The sequence below is a fragment of the Pinus tabuliformis genome, chromosome 3_2 (genome assembly GCF_031772625.1).
Source record: "Pinus tabuliformis cultivar Carrire ecotype Pingquan chromosome 3_2, CPIR1, whole genome shotgun sequence".
NCBI classification, from domain to species: domain Eukaryota; kingdom Viridiplantae; phylum Streptophyta; class Pinopsida; order Pinales; family Pinaceae; genus Pinus; species Pinus tabuliformis.
In genome coordinates this window covers 1,253,074,358-1,253,091,913 of record NC_142302.1, presented here as the reverse complement: position 1 = coordinate 1,253,091,913, position 17,556 = coordinate 1,253,074,358, and the positions used below count along the sequence as shown (strand labels likewise).

General features: G+C 40.9%; 1 protein-coding gene across 1 annotated transcript in view; it reads right to left on the bottom strand.

Annotated features, from left to right (window-relative positions):
* The window catches only part of LOC149185283 (mitochondrial import receptor subunit TOM20-like), a 226,962-nt gene extending 209,753 nt beyond the window's left edge, over positions 1-17,209 (bottom strand). Inside the window, exon 1 of the mRNA XM_089417875.1 lies at positions 17,080-17,209. Coding sequence (XP_089274001.1) covers positions 17,080-17,089 — 10 coding nt within the window. The 5' untranslated portion in view covers positions 17,090-17,209. The remainder of the gene's footprint in view (positions 1-17,079) is intronic.
* Positions 17,210-17,556: the final 347 nt, after the last annotated feature.

Below are 17,556 nucleotides of genomic sequence, written 5' to 3'. Positions count from 1 at the left end.
AACAGCTCAAAGATATCAAATTGAATAAGGGAGAATCTATTCAGTCTTATTTTATAAGGATTACTGAACTCAAGGACCAAATTTTGTCTATTGGCGAGCCCCTATCTAATAGGGAATTGGTACACACATCCCTTGATGGACTTCCTGCAGCTTGGAAAGTATTCATTACTACTATCAGCGATAACAATGTTCTACCAACTTTTGATGAATTGATCGGAAGATGCAAGCAGGAAGAATCAAGGATGATTTCAAGGGGCAGAATCCAAAGACATGAAGAAGTAGAACCATCTACCTTCGTTGCACAAGCAAAGAAGAAGAACGGAAAGGAATAATCTTCTAAGCCAAAGTCCAAACCCAAGTTTTTCAAGAACAGCATGAGAAATGTTGAATGCTTTAACTGTCACAAGCATGGGCACTATACTCGAGATTGTCCAGAAAGAAGATCCTCTTATAATCAAAGAAGTAGCAGCAACTACAATAATCAGTCTCCTGATTGAAAAAGGAAGTATTATGGGGGAAGAAGATATGAAGGAAGAAGCAATACTCGTAGTGATCATGATCAAGAGCCTCGTCCTCAAAAGAGATACAGAAATACAAGGTATGAAAATAATGTTGCTACTTCTCAATCTGAGTACTTTCTGATTTCAGCTTTGTCTAATGCTTCTCCTCCAGATTCTTCAAACAGTTGGTTAGTGGATAGTGGTGCCTCTAGGCACTTCTCTAGTTATAATGTTAAAATTGGCAACTAGGGCCAAACTCCATGTGGGTCATCTTATTCATGGTTGATAAGATTTTTCCTAGATTCCTCTTGTCGAGAGGTGTAGGATTGATCTAAAGATCATCCGATTCCGATAAGTATTTAAGGAGATATGAATTTATTTTGATTATGGAATAATTATCAAGCCGACCAGCAACTCATGTAGGCTCAGAAGCCCAACAGATGCATCTATTCATCATCAACATTTGTATATAAATACAGGAGGTCGTTTCCTCATTTGGACACACATTGATCATCACATCTCTCTCTCTCTGTGGTGCGACGCGAAATCTTGCATTGGTGCGTGGCAAAATCTTGCATTGGTGCATGGCGAAATCTTGGACTAGTGCACGGTGAAGTCTTGGACTGGTGCACGGTGAACAACTCACCGGTGGATACTTGACAAGTTCAATCTAGGGTCTACTGCCCTAGTTTAGGGCTGATCTGGGGTTTGTTGCTGTTGATATAAATCAAATCCTTGTACTATTTCTCTTTGCTGAATTATTAAAGATAAAAGAAGATTTGATCAAAGGGTTTCCCCATATTAGGGTTTGTCCTTGGCTAGCCGCCACATCTTGTGTCTCTTGTCTTGACTTGTTTTCTGTCGATCATTTAATGTTCTATCTGCACTTTACTTTATGTACATGCAAGGATAATAATAAGAAGGATAAGTAAACTGCTATAAGCATATAACATACCATAATTTAACATGGTATCAGAGCTGAGGTGAAGACAAAGCCCAAGCAAGAGTAAGAGCAATCACCGAATAGAAGATTGGCAAGGCTATCCTAAAAGAACTATGGGGTCCTCAACACTCTTCCCTGCCAAAGACAAACTCTGTGAGAAAGCTGACTATCACGGATGGAAGATGTCTCTCGATCTAACATTAAAAGAACAGGAAGTGTTGGACCATGTGAAAGGCAGAATTGCTGAGCCTCCATCAAATGCATCTGCTGCTGCTAGGGACAAATGGACCTAAGGGTGGAAGAAAAGGACGATGTTACATTTGCGATAAAGCAAGTCACTATGCAAGGGAGTGCACTGATAGAAGGGACTCACACCGGGACGATGATCAAAATCCCTCTCATGGCAATCAAAGGAATGGCAAATCTAATAGCAGAGGAAAAAGGAGTGCTGGAAATCAAGGAAGAGGACAACTATTCAAGAAGGCTAGAAATTCCAGGCATGAATCCAACATTATTGAAAATAAGCAAGATGAATATTATCTACCAGCTGCTCTATCTACCTCTGCTACTTCGGACTCAATGGGAATTTGGCTCATTGATAGTGGTGCCTCAAGGCACTTCACTGGTTACAAATAAGTTCTCCATAATCTAGCGAAAGAAACTAACCTGGAAATTGTCCTTGGAGATAATATGAAATATCCCGTGAAAGGTGTAGGTAATGTCTCTCTTAAATTGAATCAAGGTAATACGATCCACTTACAAGATGTATTATATGTACCTGACATCAAAAAGAACCTGGTGTCCATTTCGGCAATGGAAGACAAAGGCTACAAGGTGGCTTTCATCAATGGCAAGGTACGTGCATGGAAAAACAATATTAAAGATGCCTTCACTCTTGGGTTTCGAGTTGATTCATTATATCAGGTCGGTGGAAGTCCGTTAGGTGTCATGTCTTGTGACACATCTCTTCAATCCAAACTTTGGCATCGGAGGTTTGGCCACCTTCATTATAAAGCTCTACCCGATGTAAGACAGATGGTAACAGGGATGCCCGAATTCCGAGTAGAGAAAGAAGGTGTATGTCCAGGATTTGACGAAGGAAAGCTAAAAAGGGGACCATTTCCCTCAAGCCAAAGCAAGACCTCCGATATATTACAACTGGTTCACTCGGACATATCTGGTATGATGCCTGTGAACTCCTTGGGAGGATATTTATATTACCTTACTTTTACAGATGACTATTCTCGAAAGATTTGGATATACTTCTTGAAAAAGAAGGATGAAGTGTTCTCTTGGTTTCAACACTTCAAAGCCTTGATCAAGAATCAAACCAGAAAGAAGATCAAGATCTTAAGGACTGATAATGGGACTGAATATGAATCTAACGAGTTTCATGACTTTTGCAGAGAGGTTGGCATCAAGAGGGAGACTACTACACCATATACTCCTTAACGGAATGGTGTGGCGGAAAGGAAGAATCGTACGATTGTGGAAGCTGACTGTGCCAAGCTCCATGATTAAAGACTTCCAAAGTTTCTTTGGGCCGAAGCTGCAAGCACCGCCGTATATGTACAAAATTGATGCCCTCATCAAGCATTGGGTTCCAAGACTCCTGAAGAAATGTTCACCGGTAAGAAACCTGACATATCTCATTTTAGAATTTTTGGAAGCCCTATATATTTTCATGTGTTGAAAGAGAAAAGGAATAAATTAGGTGCATCTGGAAAGAAAGGAATCTTCGTGGGCTATAGTGAAAATACTAAGGGCTATAGAATCTATGTAGCTGATCAAAGGAAAGTCGTGATTAGTCATGATGTCACCTTTGACGAAGATATGGCTCTCAGCAAGGTGAACAATCTTCCTATAGTGAGGAGCTCTCAAGAAGCTGACACCAGGGAACCGAAAGAAAAAGAGTATGACGAGATATTTGCACCTGTTGCCAGATATACCACCATCCGCTCGATCATAGCCCTTGCAACTTCACAAGGATGGAACCTACATCAGATGGATGTCAAGACCACGTTCTTGCATGGTTCGATCAAAGAAGAGGTCTACGTGGAGCAACCCGAAGGATTTGAGATTTATGAACGAAAATCTCATGTATACAGGTTGAAGAAGGCTCTCTATGAGCTGATTCAAGCACCCCGAGCATGGTATGAGAGGATCGATAGCTACTTGATGAAGCTGGGATTCACTAGGAGTGAAGTCGATCCTAACCTTTACTTTAAGGTTGAAAATGACAAACCTCTCATACTGGTGTTGTATGTGGATGACCTCTTTCTAACAGATGCAGACCCTCTCATTCACAAATATAAGAGGGAGTTGGCTTCTGAATTTGAAATGAAGGACCTAGGACTGATGCACTATTTCTTAGGACTTGAAGTCTGGCAGAAGCCAAGGGAAATTTTCCTATCTCAAGGATAATATGTGGTGAAGATATTGGAAAGATTCGGTATGGTGGACTGCAAGCCTAATACTACCCTGATGTAGCTTGACTTCAAAAAGTTAAGTGGTAGTGCTGCTAGACCTGTTTTACGAAATGCTACCGAGTATCGGCAACTCGTCAGAGCATTAATGTTCTTAGTGAACTCCCGTCCAGATATATGCTTTGCAGTCAACATATGGTTGAACCTCATCACATACGTTGGATTGGTGCCAAGAATCTGTTAAGATATCTTCGTGGCACAATTACATATGGGCTAAGATACACTGCTGGAGATGTGAGACTACTTGGATACACAAACGCTGATTGGGCAGGCAGTGTGATGGATCGTAAGAGCACTTCTGGGTGCTGTTTCTCCTTGGGATCTACTTCAATATCCTGGATGAGCAGGAAGCAGAAGTCGGTGGCTTTGAGCACCGCTGAGGCAGAGTATATTGCTGCTAGCATGGCCTCCTGTGAGGCAGTCTGGTTGCGGAAGCTCTTCAGTGAGCTGTTTGGATTTACACTGGATACCACCGTGATCCTATGTGACAACCAGAGTGGGATTCGTTTGTCAGAGAATCTCGTATTTCATGATCGCTCCAAGCATATCGATATCAGGTACCACTATATTCGAGATATGGTGCAACGGGGAGCTATAAGGCTCCAACATATCGGTACAGATGAACAGGTCACCAACATTCTGACAAAGCCCCTAGGAAAGGTCAAATTTTTGACTTTCCGAGAATGACTTGGTGTCGTTCAAAAACCCTCTGATGAGGGTCCTGTATGATGTATTGAGCTCTGGGAGCTCCGGGGGGCGCAGGGTACTTCTTGGAGCGACATATGACCTCAGGGTGATTCATCATCCCCTGGTGGTGTACATGTACAGGGTAAAAGAATCAAAACTTTCCCTGTGACACCCCATGGTGACTATGTAGCAGGATGATTAGTTCTCCTGTGAGGTCTGGATGATGTGTTCTCCATGACGATTATGTAGCAGGATGATTAGTTCTCCTGTGAGGTCTCCATGACGATTATGTAGCAGGATGATTAGTTCTCCTGTGAGGCCTGGATGATGTGTTCTCCATGGCGATTGTGTAGCAGGATGATTAGTTCCCCTATGAGGACAGGATTGATTAGTTCTCCTGTCGAGGCATCCTACCCATGCAGTCTGGGACTCATGGGAAATACCTCACATCTGATCAATGAACAGGAAAATGAGGATAGGGACCATAGTAGTACCGATGGACGCATCGTTGTATCTACCGTATTCCCTATGCTAGGATGACCTTCATTGATTTGGGATCAATGATACTGGTCTGGGACCAGTTGTAGGAGTTGTACCCATTATGACATTGACTTCGGGTCGGTTGAGACTGGTCTGGGACCAGTGGTACATACTCTGAGACTGACTTCGGGTCAATGAAGGACTGGTCTGGGACCAATGGTACACACTCTGAGACTAACTTTGAGTCAGTGGAGGATGATACTCGTCTGGGACCAGTGGTAGGAGTTGTACCCACTATGACACTGACTTCGAGTCGGTTGAGACTGGTCTGGGACCAGTGGTACATACTCTGAGACTGACTTCGGGTCAGTGAAGGACTGATCTAGGACCAGTAGTAGGAGTGGTACCTACTATGACGCTGACTTCGGGTCGATTGAGACTGGTCTGGGACCAGTGGTACACACTCTGAGATTGACTTTGAGTCAGTGGAGGATGATACTGGTCTGGGACCAGTGGTAGGAGTTGTACCCACTATGACATTGACTTCAGGTCGGTTGAGGACTGGTCTAGGACCAGTGATACACACTCTGAGACTGAATTTGAGTCAGTATGATACATCCTCGATCATTTCTTCTTCTTCATAATTCGGACAAAGCAAAGCAGAGCAGAGCAGAACAAAGCAGAGCAGAGCAGAGGGAACAGGGCAGAACAGAATAGAGCAGTGCAAGCAGAATAAAGCAGAGCAGAGCAGGGGTCAAGCTTTACAGGGCAGTGCATTCGATGGATGGATAGTAGCGACCGACAGACGAATTGCGATAGAGTTCTCCCTAGTTGAGAGGGAGTGTTAAAATTGGCAACTAGGGCCAAACTCCATGTGGGTCATCTTATTCGTGGCTGATAATATTTTTCCTAGATTCCTCTCAGAGAGGTGTAGTATTGATCTAAAGATCATCCGATTCCGATAAGTATTTATGGAGATATGAATTTATTTTGATTATGGAATAATTATCAAGCCGACCAGCAACTCATGTAGGCTCAGAAGCCCAACAGACGCATCTATTCATCATCAACATTTGTATATAAATACAGGAGGTCTTTTCCTCATTTGGACACACACTAATCATCACATCTCTCTCTCTCTCTGGTGTGCGGCGAAAACTTGCACTGGTGCGCGGCGAAATCTTGCACTGGTGTGCGGCAAAAACTTGCACTGGTGCGCAGCGAAATCTTGCACTGGTGCGCGGCGAAATCTTGGATTGGTGCACGACGAAGTCTTGGACTGGTGCATGGTGAACGACTCACCAGTGGAAACTTGACAAGTTCGATCTAGGGTCTGCTGCCCTAGTTTAGGGCTGATCTGGGGTTTGTTACTGCTGATATAAATCAGATCCTTGTACTATTTCTCTCTGCTGAATTATTGAAGATAAAAGAAGATTTGATCAAAGGGTTTCCCCATATTGGGGTTTGTCCCTGGCTAGCCGCCACATCTTGTGTCTCTTGTCTTGGCTTGTTTTCAGTCGATCATTTAATGTTCTATCTGCACTTTACTTTATGTACATGCGAGGATAATAATAAGAAAGATAAGTAAACTGCTATAAGCATAGAACATACCATAATTTAACATATAAAGAAGTCTTCTCTAATTTGGTGGAGAGGGAGACTGGTTTAAACACTATCCTTGGAGATAACACTACATACCGTGTAAAAGGGTTTGGTTTAGTTTCTTTTCATTTGGAGCTTGGAGAAACTATTCACCTTCAAGATGTTTTACATGTACTTGGTCTAAAAAAAAATCTTGTATCTATATCTGCTCTAGAAGATAAAGGAATGAAGATGGTGTGAAAATTTGCTACAATAATTGATTTGTTTCCCCTACTTATTTATAATAAGTTATTCACCAAAGCTTCAGTAAATACCAAAATAAATTCAGTTGCAGACTTCACAAATTAGGAATTGAAAATTAAGAGGCAAGAGAAACATCAGCATATGAAGAATCACATTGACACACTTGTTTTTGGACAATCGTCCCCAGAAAAACCCAATGTGGGAAAACCAGTGCAGTGGATCTGAAGATTCTTATTATTGGCAATAAATATCTAAATACAATTTGGATGCCCTAGAGAAAAACAGCAATCCAATCAAAGAAGATAACTGAGAATTCTCTCACACTGATTCTGGAGATTTAGCTCTGTCCCCAGCTCGCTGTGCAATCCCTGCGTGACCCTAGGCAAGCTTTGTGTGATTCCTGCGTGGAGGCTCCCTCTGACTGCGTCAACCTGGACTGTTGCTGAGAAATTGAGATTTCTCCTGCCAATCATCTATTGTGATTCCCGGCATTAAACTCTGCTCATCCTCAGCACTTCTGTGCCAATCTCCTCCAGCTGTTGTGTTGACCCTTTACATCAATCTCCCTCAGTTGTTGCACTATCCCTTCTTGGACCAACGCTAACTCTGGTGTCCCTCTTTGCGTATTCACTGGAATTGGAAATTACTTCCTTCCAGTGTTGCCTCTGATCCTCTCTGCTTGATCATTGATTCGAATTCCTTAGCAAACCCTACCCTAGGAAAATCAAACTGACTGATCAACTCTGTGTCGGGAACCTTTGCCCCAGTAGCTCGGTATACCTCTATCAGATCCATTATATCCTTTGCAGCTCAAATGGGGTGGGATATTCACCAAATGGATGTCAAGACAGCGTTCTTGAATGGGGTGATAGAAGAAGAGGTATATATCGAACAACCGGAAGGTTTCGAAACACATGAAAAGAGAACTCATGTGTGCAGGTTGAAGAAAGCCTTGTATGGGCTAAAACAAGCACCCAGAGCTTGGTATGGTCGAATTGACAGCTACTTACAGCAGTTGGTATTCATCAAGAGCGATGTCGATCCCAATCTTTATTATCTGTTGGTAGAGGTTAGCTGTTAATTCTGGTTTTGTACATGGATGATGTATTTTTGACAGGATCATCCAGACTCATAGAGGATTGTACGAAGAACCTAGAAACTGAGTTTGATATGAAGGATTTGGGGCTAATGCACTATTTTCTGGGATCGGAAGTTTGGCAACAGGATGGTGAGATCTTCCTTGGCCAAGCAAGATATGCATCAGAAATTCTGAAAAGGTTCAAAATGCAAGATTGTCAATCTATGGCTAGGCCTATGATTACCAATTGGAAGAAAATTGCTTCGGGAGACAAGGAAGTGGACTCCATCTTATACTTTTCCTATTGATTCTTCAACGACCGAGATTAAGTCTCTAATCAACGGCTAAGATTAAAATATGACTTGATTTGCCTTCTAGATCATTCTCACCCATTATTTTGATTAATACCCATTAATATTTTAATTTCCCTTGTCACTAAAAAGCTCCCAATCTTTATTATCTGTTGGTAGAAGGTTAGCCGTTAATTTTGGTTTTGTATGTGGATGATGTATTTTTGACAAGATCATCCAAACTCATAGAGGATCGTAAGAAGAACCTAGAAACTGAGTTTGATATGAAGGATTTGGGGCTAATGCACTATTTTCTGGGATCGGAAGTTTGGCAGCAGGATGGTGAGATCTTCCTTGGACAAGCAAGATATGCATCAGAAATTCTGAAAAGGTTCAAAATGCAAGATTGTCAATCTATGGTTATACATATGATTACCAATTGGAAGAAAATATATGCTTCGGGAGACAAAGAAGTGGACTCCATCTTATACTTTTCCTGTTGAGTCTTCAACAACCGAGATTAAGTCTCTAATCAATGGCTAAGATTAAAATATGACTTGATCTGCCTTCTAGATCATTCTCACCCATATTTTGATTAATACCCATTAATATTTTAATTTCCCTTATCACTAAAAAGCTCATCCAAATGTATGATGTGGATTTTGTACATTTTGCACCCAGCCTTATCCATTCCAATGAATCCCTGTTCTTTAAATACTTACCCTTAATGATTTCATTCCAAATGCCACACCCAGAAATACCCTGGCAGAAGCCCATAGATAGGAGAGCCCGACCGAAAAACTCAGTCTTTTTAATTTCCCATCCTCCAAATTTTGGCCTCTTGGTTATTTTATCCATGTTTACTAGATGAATCTTCCTTCTTTTGCGCCTGGCCATATGAAATTTGTGATGACAACATCAATGTGTGAGATGATCTCTCTAGGAAGTCTATGTAGGTGCATCCAGTACATAGAAATGCTCTGCAACACAGATTGGACCAATACTAATCTGCCTCCAAGGGACAACCATTTGTGTGTCCAATTGTTTAATTTTCTCCTGAAAATGTCAATGAACCATTACCAATTTGTCCCGATGTAGTTATTTGGTTTCACACAGAACCCCAAATATGTGAGGCCCAATCCATCGAAGCAAAGGAAACCCCATATTTGTTAGCGATTTCCTCCACCTATGTAGTCTCCACCGCAAAGTGTAAGAGATTTGATTTATATAGGTTCATAATTAAACTATATGCATTCCTGAAGGTATTGATGAAGTGATAAACATGTAACCACTAATCCACTGAGACCTGTGCAAATAGTAGTACGTCATCCATGAACATTAAATGAGTGATGGAGGTATGTCTTATGACTTGTAAACCTGAGAATAACCCCAGTGCCTTATCCGCCTTGATCTATCTGCTTAGTCCCTCAGTGACAATTAAAAACAGGAGCGGGGATAAACAACAACCCTGGAGTAGACCACAGAAGGCACATGGAAAGACTGTAGGAACAGCGTTAATGATAACAACGTAGCTTACCGAAGTAACGCAAGCCATTATCCATTCAACAACTCCCACAGAGAGTACAATTTTGTGTAGAATTAACCTCAAGTAGGACCAACCCACGTTGTCATATGCTCAATGTAGATCCAGCTTTAAAATGAATGCCTCCTTTCGCTTGGTCTTTATCGTGTATAATGCTTCCTGAGTGATGGCAACCGCGTCCTAGATCCTTCTATTCTTCAAGAAACCGAATTGTTCTACAAATATATGTAATGAGAGACATACTTTCATCCGATTTGCAATTACCTTAGATATCAATTTATATACAATGTTGCATAGCGAAATGGGCCTGAAATCCTTGAATGTCTTGGGGCATGTCGATTTTGGAATAAAAGCGAGGAATGAAGCGTTCACAACGCCTGTAACTTTCTTCTTTTGTCACGACTCCTCCACTATATTTATAAGATCAAGGTCCATGATGTCAAAAAAATGGGTAAAAATCTCGATAGTCCAACAATTCGGACCAAGACATTTGTCTTTAGAGAAAGATTTTAGCACTTTGTGTTCCTCCTCCATGGAAATGGGCCCACCCACCTTCCTGTCTTCCTCCTCCAAAAAGAAATTGGAATGATATTCAAAGAAAGTTAGTTGATTATCAACTTCAGCCTCCTCCCTTGCCTTATAGAAATTGTCAAAGTATTGTACTGTTAGTCACTATATGTCTCCATTATGCTTTGCCTTGTTCCCCAATTCATCTTCAATCTCCCAAATTGTATTTGTATTCCTTTTATTTGATGTGTATTTTTGGAAAAGTTCTGTATTCTTGTCTCCACATTCAATCCGGATCACCCTACTCTTCAGGCGCCATTCATGTTCTTGTTTGTGTAGAATCTCCCTCTTATGTGATTCGAGTTGCATCAGCCTCTGTTGAACATCAACCGTGAGAAAATATGGGGATAGGGGGTCGATCATTCGTGCCATTTCCTCTTCAATCGCCCTTAGATCCTATCTTTGTTCCTTCTTTTTCGCAGCAATCCATTTGCGAACCATAACTTGCAGCGGTTTCAGCTTAACCACCAACAACTCCATAATAGACAATGTAGAGTCCACATAATGTCCAATCCATGTTTTCCTGATCAGGTCGCATAATCCTTGATCATCCAGCCATGTGTAATTAAATTTGAAAGGGATTTCGGACCCTGCTTGCTTCTCATGCCACTGTAGAATAATGGGAGTGTGATCTGAAATGATAGTCAACAAGACTTCAAATCTAACAACCCTAATAGTCTCGATCAAATTCTCATGAATGAGGAATAGATCTAGTCTTATGGCAATGTTGAAAGGGCATGCCCTTCCGTTCTTCCATGTCGGAGCCATAGGAATAGGGCAGATGTCCACCAAGTTATCATCTAAGAACAGGTCCGAAAAATATGCTCCCATTAGATCCAATTTACTACTAGATCCCCAAATTTCTTCACCTGATACAGTCAAATTCATGTCCCCAACCATAATGAGAGAGCCTATTTTCATAATCCCACAATCGTCCATGTGTTGACAGAATACCTTTTTGTCATTGTAAGGGGCATAGATGTTTAGAATGTGGAATTTGCTGAGACATTCCATGAACGAAACCAGACAGTAGTATTCCTACAAGAAATTTATATGCTTTGACGTTAATCATGCGTGGATCCCACATAGAGACCATCCCACTTGATAAATTGATCAAATTAGTAGAGACGATCAGCCAATTCGGACATATACTTAAAAAATATGTGCGTGCCTTATCCCCAGAAACCATAGTTTCTTGAATAAGAATGACAGCAAGTCTAATCGACTCGATGAGGTGTTTTAAGGAAATCCTTTTGGAGGGATCACCCGACCCTCGAAGATTCAAGAACATGATTTTCATGAGGCATTCCCCAAATCGAGCAAATCCCCTCTAAGGACCCGAGAATTTTCAGCAACAGTGATAGATAGATCGTGTAAGTTCAAATCATCCAAATAGTCTAAGGTTTTTGACGCACCAGAGCCAGAGTCAATTTTAGGCCTGCCCCTTCCTTTTTTCCCCGCCTGATAGTAATATTCATGGTTGATCTGGGATTAATGGACAGATCAGCCAGAGGCCCGACATTTGTATGGATGGTAAGAGGAAGGAGATCCATATGGGGGTAACAGGGAATGAAATCCTGGTCACTACCAATCGAGTTGATAGGGGATGTGGGAACAAAGGGAAGGTTGGAAGCGGAAGGATCAATCAAAGGATCAAGGGTAGGCTTAGGAGAAAGGCATTTGTCCAATTCGAGAGCCGAATTGAACGGGCATTTGAAGTAGCCAATTGTCAGTCGGCCCTATCCATCAATGAGTCCAAAAAGGTTGGTTTAGAATTTGAACCAAAATGGTTGCTAGGGTAAATGCATTGTGCGATAGCCTGCAGCATATCATGGTCGTATTGTGCAATGCAAGACTTCATCACATTCACCAAGTGGGGAAGAAGTCGTGTGCCCAAGGGAAAGAGAATAAGGGACAGTGGAAGTACCTGGTGTGTCGTCGCAATGAGAATCTCCGCTCAACGTAGTTCCATTCTTGGAAGAAGATAATCTCGAGTCCCCATTGAATGTTTCTCACCATCTTGTTGGTATCGTCGACGTCCACGAATCGAAAAATGTGCAGGCATTTAGAGAATATGTGACCTGTCTTGTGGCATACCAGGCACCTGAAAGGTATGACCTGGTAGTCAATTCACTATTTGAAAGTAGTTTGGCCCCATTCAAGGTCCATTTCAATTGGAAATCCTCCAGAGAATTTTAATTCCACTAGGATCCATGCCACCCTTTTATCTAGCGCCATCGATTGATCTTGCTTTATCCAGATATACAAATCTACCTATAGTGTTTTTTATAGCCTCCAAAGCCTTCCGCGTCCATAAATCCATGGGCAAGCCTGAGAGCTTAACCCAAACAAGCCTTCTATTTGGGGGCGTCGTCAGAGGATTAAAACCAACAAACCAGTGGATCAGGTATAAGAAGCTACGATCATTTACCCACTTAGTCTTCAATATGCGGATCACGTCTTCATCATATAAAAAATGTATCCCAAACCACCCATTCATCAGTACACTAACTTTGGGCCTGTATGATAGGAGCGGCGTCCATGTTTTAGCAATCCAATTTTGCATTTTCGCCCCTTCCATATTTGCAAAGTCCCAACGACCGATCAAGGTCTATTTTTTCATACTAGCAACCCTGTCCCAAAAAATGTCTTCACCAAAACCCAGTGTTTTAACCTTTGAGGAAGCCTTCACAGGTTTGGCTTGTTTTGTATGTCGAGTATGTCTATGTGCCTTGTCGTAGTCCTTCACATGACTCATGGCACCATAAACCAATGGTCTAGAGGAAATTGGATGATCTCGAAGAGGAAATTTGGAGTCTCGCGAAGGGCCAACGCTAGTTGAGAGTTGTTGATGTATGTTCTCGGCTTCAATAGTGGCACGAATAAGTGCCTCCGAGTAAAAAGAAGAGTGTTTTTATGTGCCATGTCATCCTCGAGCAATGAAAAAAAGCAGAGAAAGTTCATTATCTACCACCAGGATCGAATGGTAGCGGCACAAGATAGATAGTCAGAGATAATGATGGCCCCCGTCTTATATCAATCCAACACATAAATGCCACTTACATCCTTGATCCTTCGAGAGCCCAAAACCAGCCTTTGATTTGATTACTTCTATCACCTCCTGTATCACTTGGAAGTTATAACTTAATAGTTCACCAACCTATGAAAAAGCCCCCAATGGCAAAAAACTGCATGAAGCGTTCAATCAAGATTGGGAAGAGGATCACTAGTCAAGATACAAAAATCCAAGAAGTGCCACCTGGAAATGTCCAACTCCGATAGGTGAAATGTTGTCCATTAATAACCCACTGCCCCGCCAATCACAAAAAGGCAAGGACAAGGAGCAATAAAGAAGCAGAATGACGACACTTCTATAGAGAAAAGATTGTCCAGACGATACGAGCCAGTCCCAACATAGGCCTCTTAGAGCCACAGCACTAGAGCAGTCCCAGAATCCTAAAAGGGAAAAAAAGCATAAACAAATAGAATGGCGTTTGCATCAAGTACATTAATTGTCAAATAGTCTTAGAGACATTGAGAGTCTTTGTTATAGTAAGTCCCTCAATCACATCCACAAGCCCATCAACCTTAATTGAGGGAGAAACAAATTCAAAAAAGCCACCAACCAAGGGTCATTTTCCTTTTTCTGGTTCCCCTTATGGCGTGGTCAAGATGGACTTCCAAGATTGGAGGCAGCTAGGTCACAGGGGCAAGGTTACTCCATCAACAAGCCAAAGGGCTTCTGGAGGGGCCTTATGGGGTTTTGAGGAGTTTCTTTGGGATCTGATGGCATTCTGGGAGGAATACTTGATGGAACACCTTAGTGTAATAGCTCGTTGGAACCGGAATGAAAAGATCTACAGGATGAGATGGTGGGAAGTGACTTTTAGTGGCCTAAGGAAGGATGGTGACAAATTTACCATTTTCCCAAATTAAAAAGGTATTTTAATTAGAATAAAAAAGGGGAAAAGGTAACATGTGATTAAAATAATAATAAAATAAGACTTCTAGAGGGGTCCATCAGATCTATAAAAGAGGAGGAGGAGACCATTTGAGGACATCTTGGATTTGAGCATTTGTCTTTGTTGAGAGTTGGAGAACCTAGTTCCCAGCTGCTATAGCCCTAGGAAGGAAACCCTCAGGTATGTTATTGAGTGTTGGACGAAAACCGAACGCTCCTTGAGGAGACTTCATCCAGGAGTTTCATTGAGCTTCAGTGATATTGGAGTGAGGACCACTCATATCCTCAGCTTGGGCATCATCTTCAGTTATTTTTGTGGAGGCCAGGTTCAGCATGCAGAAAACTATTTTGTGGCCATCTTATCTCAACTAACTCTAGCTATTGTACTGGCATATTATATCTTTATTAATAAAGTTAAGTTTGCAGTGTTTCTTATGAGTTTGAACTTTGCAGCATTTCTAGGTTCCATAATGTAAATCTGTTTCTGTTGCCATAATCTCATGGTGCATGTTCTGCTACTGTTTGAAGAAATTTAGGGTAAAATCTTGGTTAAGCAATTTTCTGGTAAATTTTTTATTTTGGAACATTACACCATGCCAACCGCAATTACTGCCTATGCTTCGAGGAGACGTTGAGCATCCCTGCTGAAAAAAGACCCTCATCTGAATCGGCCAAAAGCTTCCATGCACAAGGAGCAGAGCCCGTAGAAAAACAGAACAATACCATGAAGCAAAAGGACAGATAATCCTATACAACATCCTAAACCAAAGACACTGACAGCGACTCCAGATGAGAAACAATCTGTGTTTACGATGTATGGGCTAAAACCTTCATTGATAGATAAAATCTACACAGCACCAACACCAGCTGCACCAAATCCAGCAGCAGCAGCATCTCCACCCAAAACTCATCTTCCCAGAAATTAACATCTTCAGCCACATACAGAAATGTCTGCATGCCATTCAGACAGCATTCAGCACCCAATGCTCTGCCCACTAAACAAGTCCAAGAAGAAACATACAACTCTTTTATGTAGACCTCACACTCAGAAGATCAGATCTACTCATCCATGATCTTCAAAACACACACTCGGAAACTCAGATCTGCTCGACCACGTTCATGACGAGGTCTGCTTGTCACCCAAGAAAAGCAGAGAACTTACCGGTACCAGACTCATAGCTACATCCACCAGATAAGCACAAAATTTTAGCATCCAACAAGAATCATACCACCGCTATGGACATCAAGATCACATTCTTCCAACCTGAAAACTCTGAAGCAGAATGAAACTGGCGAGCCCTCAGAGTGCGATGAATGCAAGAAGCCATAACCCAAAGCACACCCAAGAACATATTCTGGCAATCCTATCAGATTTTTCCAACTTATATTTACAGAGACTTGAAAAGTAGACAGTTCCTGACTTGAACTCCACCTGCTCACCAGAAATCCGAAATGAGATATCTCTCAAGATCTGATTCAGATCTATGTTCACCATAGTAGTAATCCATGAGATTTATGAAGAAAAGAGTACAAATATGTTTGTGATCATGTCAGATCTGGTCTATGAATGGCATAGATGTTCAGCCATAGAAACAAAATCCTAATACCCTCAGATTTTAATCAATGTTTTAGTTAAATTATGAATCAATTTGACACTCTGCTCTAATGTTAAGAAATGACTAAAGAGGTCCATTAGACCAGATAAGTCTCAAAAGATAAAAATATGATTGTTTTAAAATATGACACTAATTCAAAATCAGATTTAAATTGGACTTGGTTGTGAAAACAATCATACATAACCTACAAGAATGGATTTTCATGCATAAGTCTGTACACAGTTTTACGTAATTTCAAATCCTATTAGTTGTAAAGTTGTAAAATGATCAATGAACAATGGTCATTGGTCAAGGAGATAGGCAATAGAGCTTGCCCATATTTTACTGTTGGAACATCAAATGCTTTCTCGACAGCAAGAAATAAGAATAGTTGGATAGATCTCTTCAAACAGGAGGCCATTAATTTGCATACATATATGCAGAATAAAAGTTCTCACATAAAGAGAGCTCTAACTGATGGGTAGCTCTAACCTTTATCACATATATCAAGTCTAATATACTTGAAATAGAAGTGAATATTGATTTTATTAAATGCTTCGAAGCTTTATTTTCTTTTTTATCTCTTTTGTCTTTCTTTAACAGGAGTATATGACATGGGAAGTTGTCTTAAAAGTATTTGAAACAGCTTCCTTATGGATCCAATACAAATGCATGATATATTCCTTCCAAATAGGACCCATTAAGGACCCAAGGAAAATGCGAAAAAGGATTTAAATTTGACAAATCTTCAAGAGTATCTATGGAAGAGGGAGAAGATTTGGTATCGTAGTTTCAACCCTTTGCTATGAGGTGTACTAAAACATGTCGGCCTCCCCTACCCTATAGATTGTTCCTTGTCATTCATCAAAATAGATATAATTCCTTTGTTCCTTCTACAATCCACATTAGCAAATGTTCTGCAAGGCAGAGCTAAGGAGATATGGGGGAAAAAACTCTGCAATTTTTAAAATAAAGTAACATTGTCCAAGACCACCTCCCGAACAAGAACCCACTGAAACAAAGAAAGCAGTCAGAAGAGAAAATTACATTACACTCATGTTGTGAATACATTTAACCATATTCTCAAACAAGAAAATGAGATACCTTTGACCATCTTCACACAATCTGGACCTTGTTGAAATTGAGATAGCTCCAATAGAGCACCTCCCCATCTTGTGAGGTTCTGGAAACCAATGCAAAAGAAATATAAGGAATTCCACAATATACTTGTCCTTCGAACAAACAATTCAATTTCTTTTATAACTCATAATAACACACGGAATTCACAAAAGGCTATTCCAAACAAGACAAATGGAAAATAAAAACAAAATATACTTAAAACCAATGTGGCCCATCAAAGCCACACAGCTTGAACTCATTCATGACTTTACATAGTAAGGGTGAACTCTACTCCACAAAACTCGCTAACTAAAATATACTGAATATTCAAAGTTTGACAAATGAATTAAATGTTCAGTTTGATTAAAAAAGCCTTTTCTTTAGAATATGGAAATGACATAATGACACCTTGTTTAGAAGGAGGGATGTGGCATATTTTACACGGACTAATAAAGATCTGGC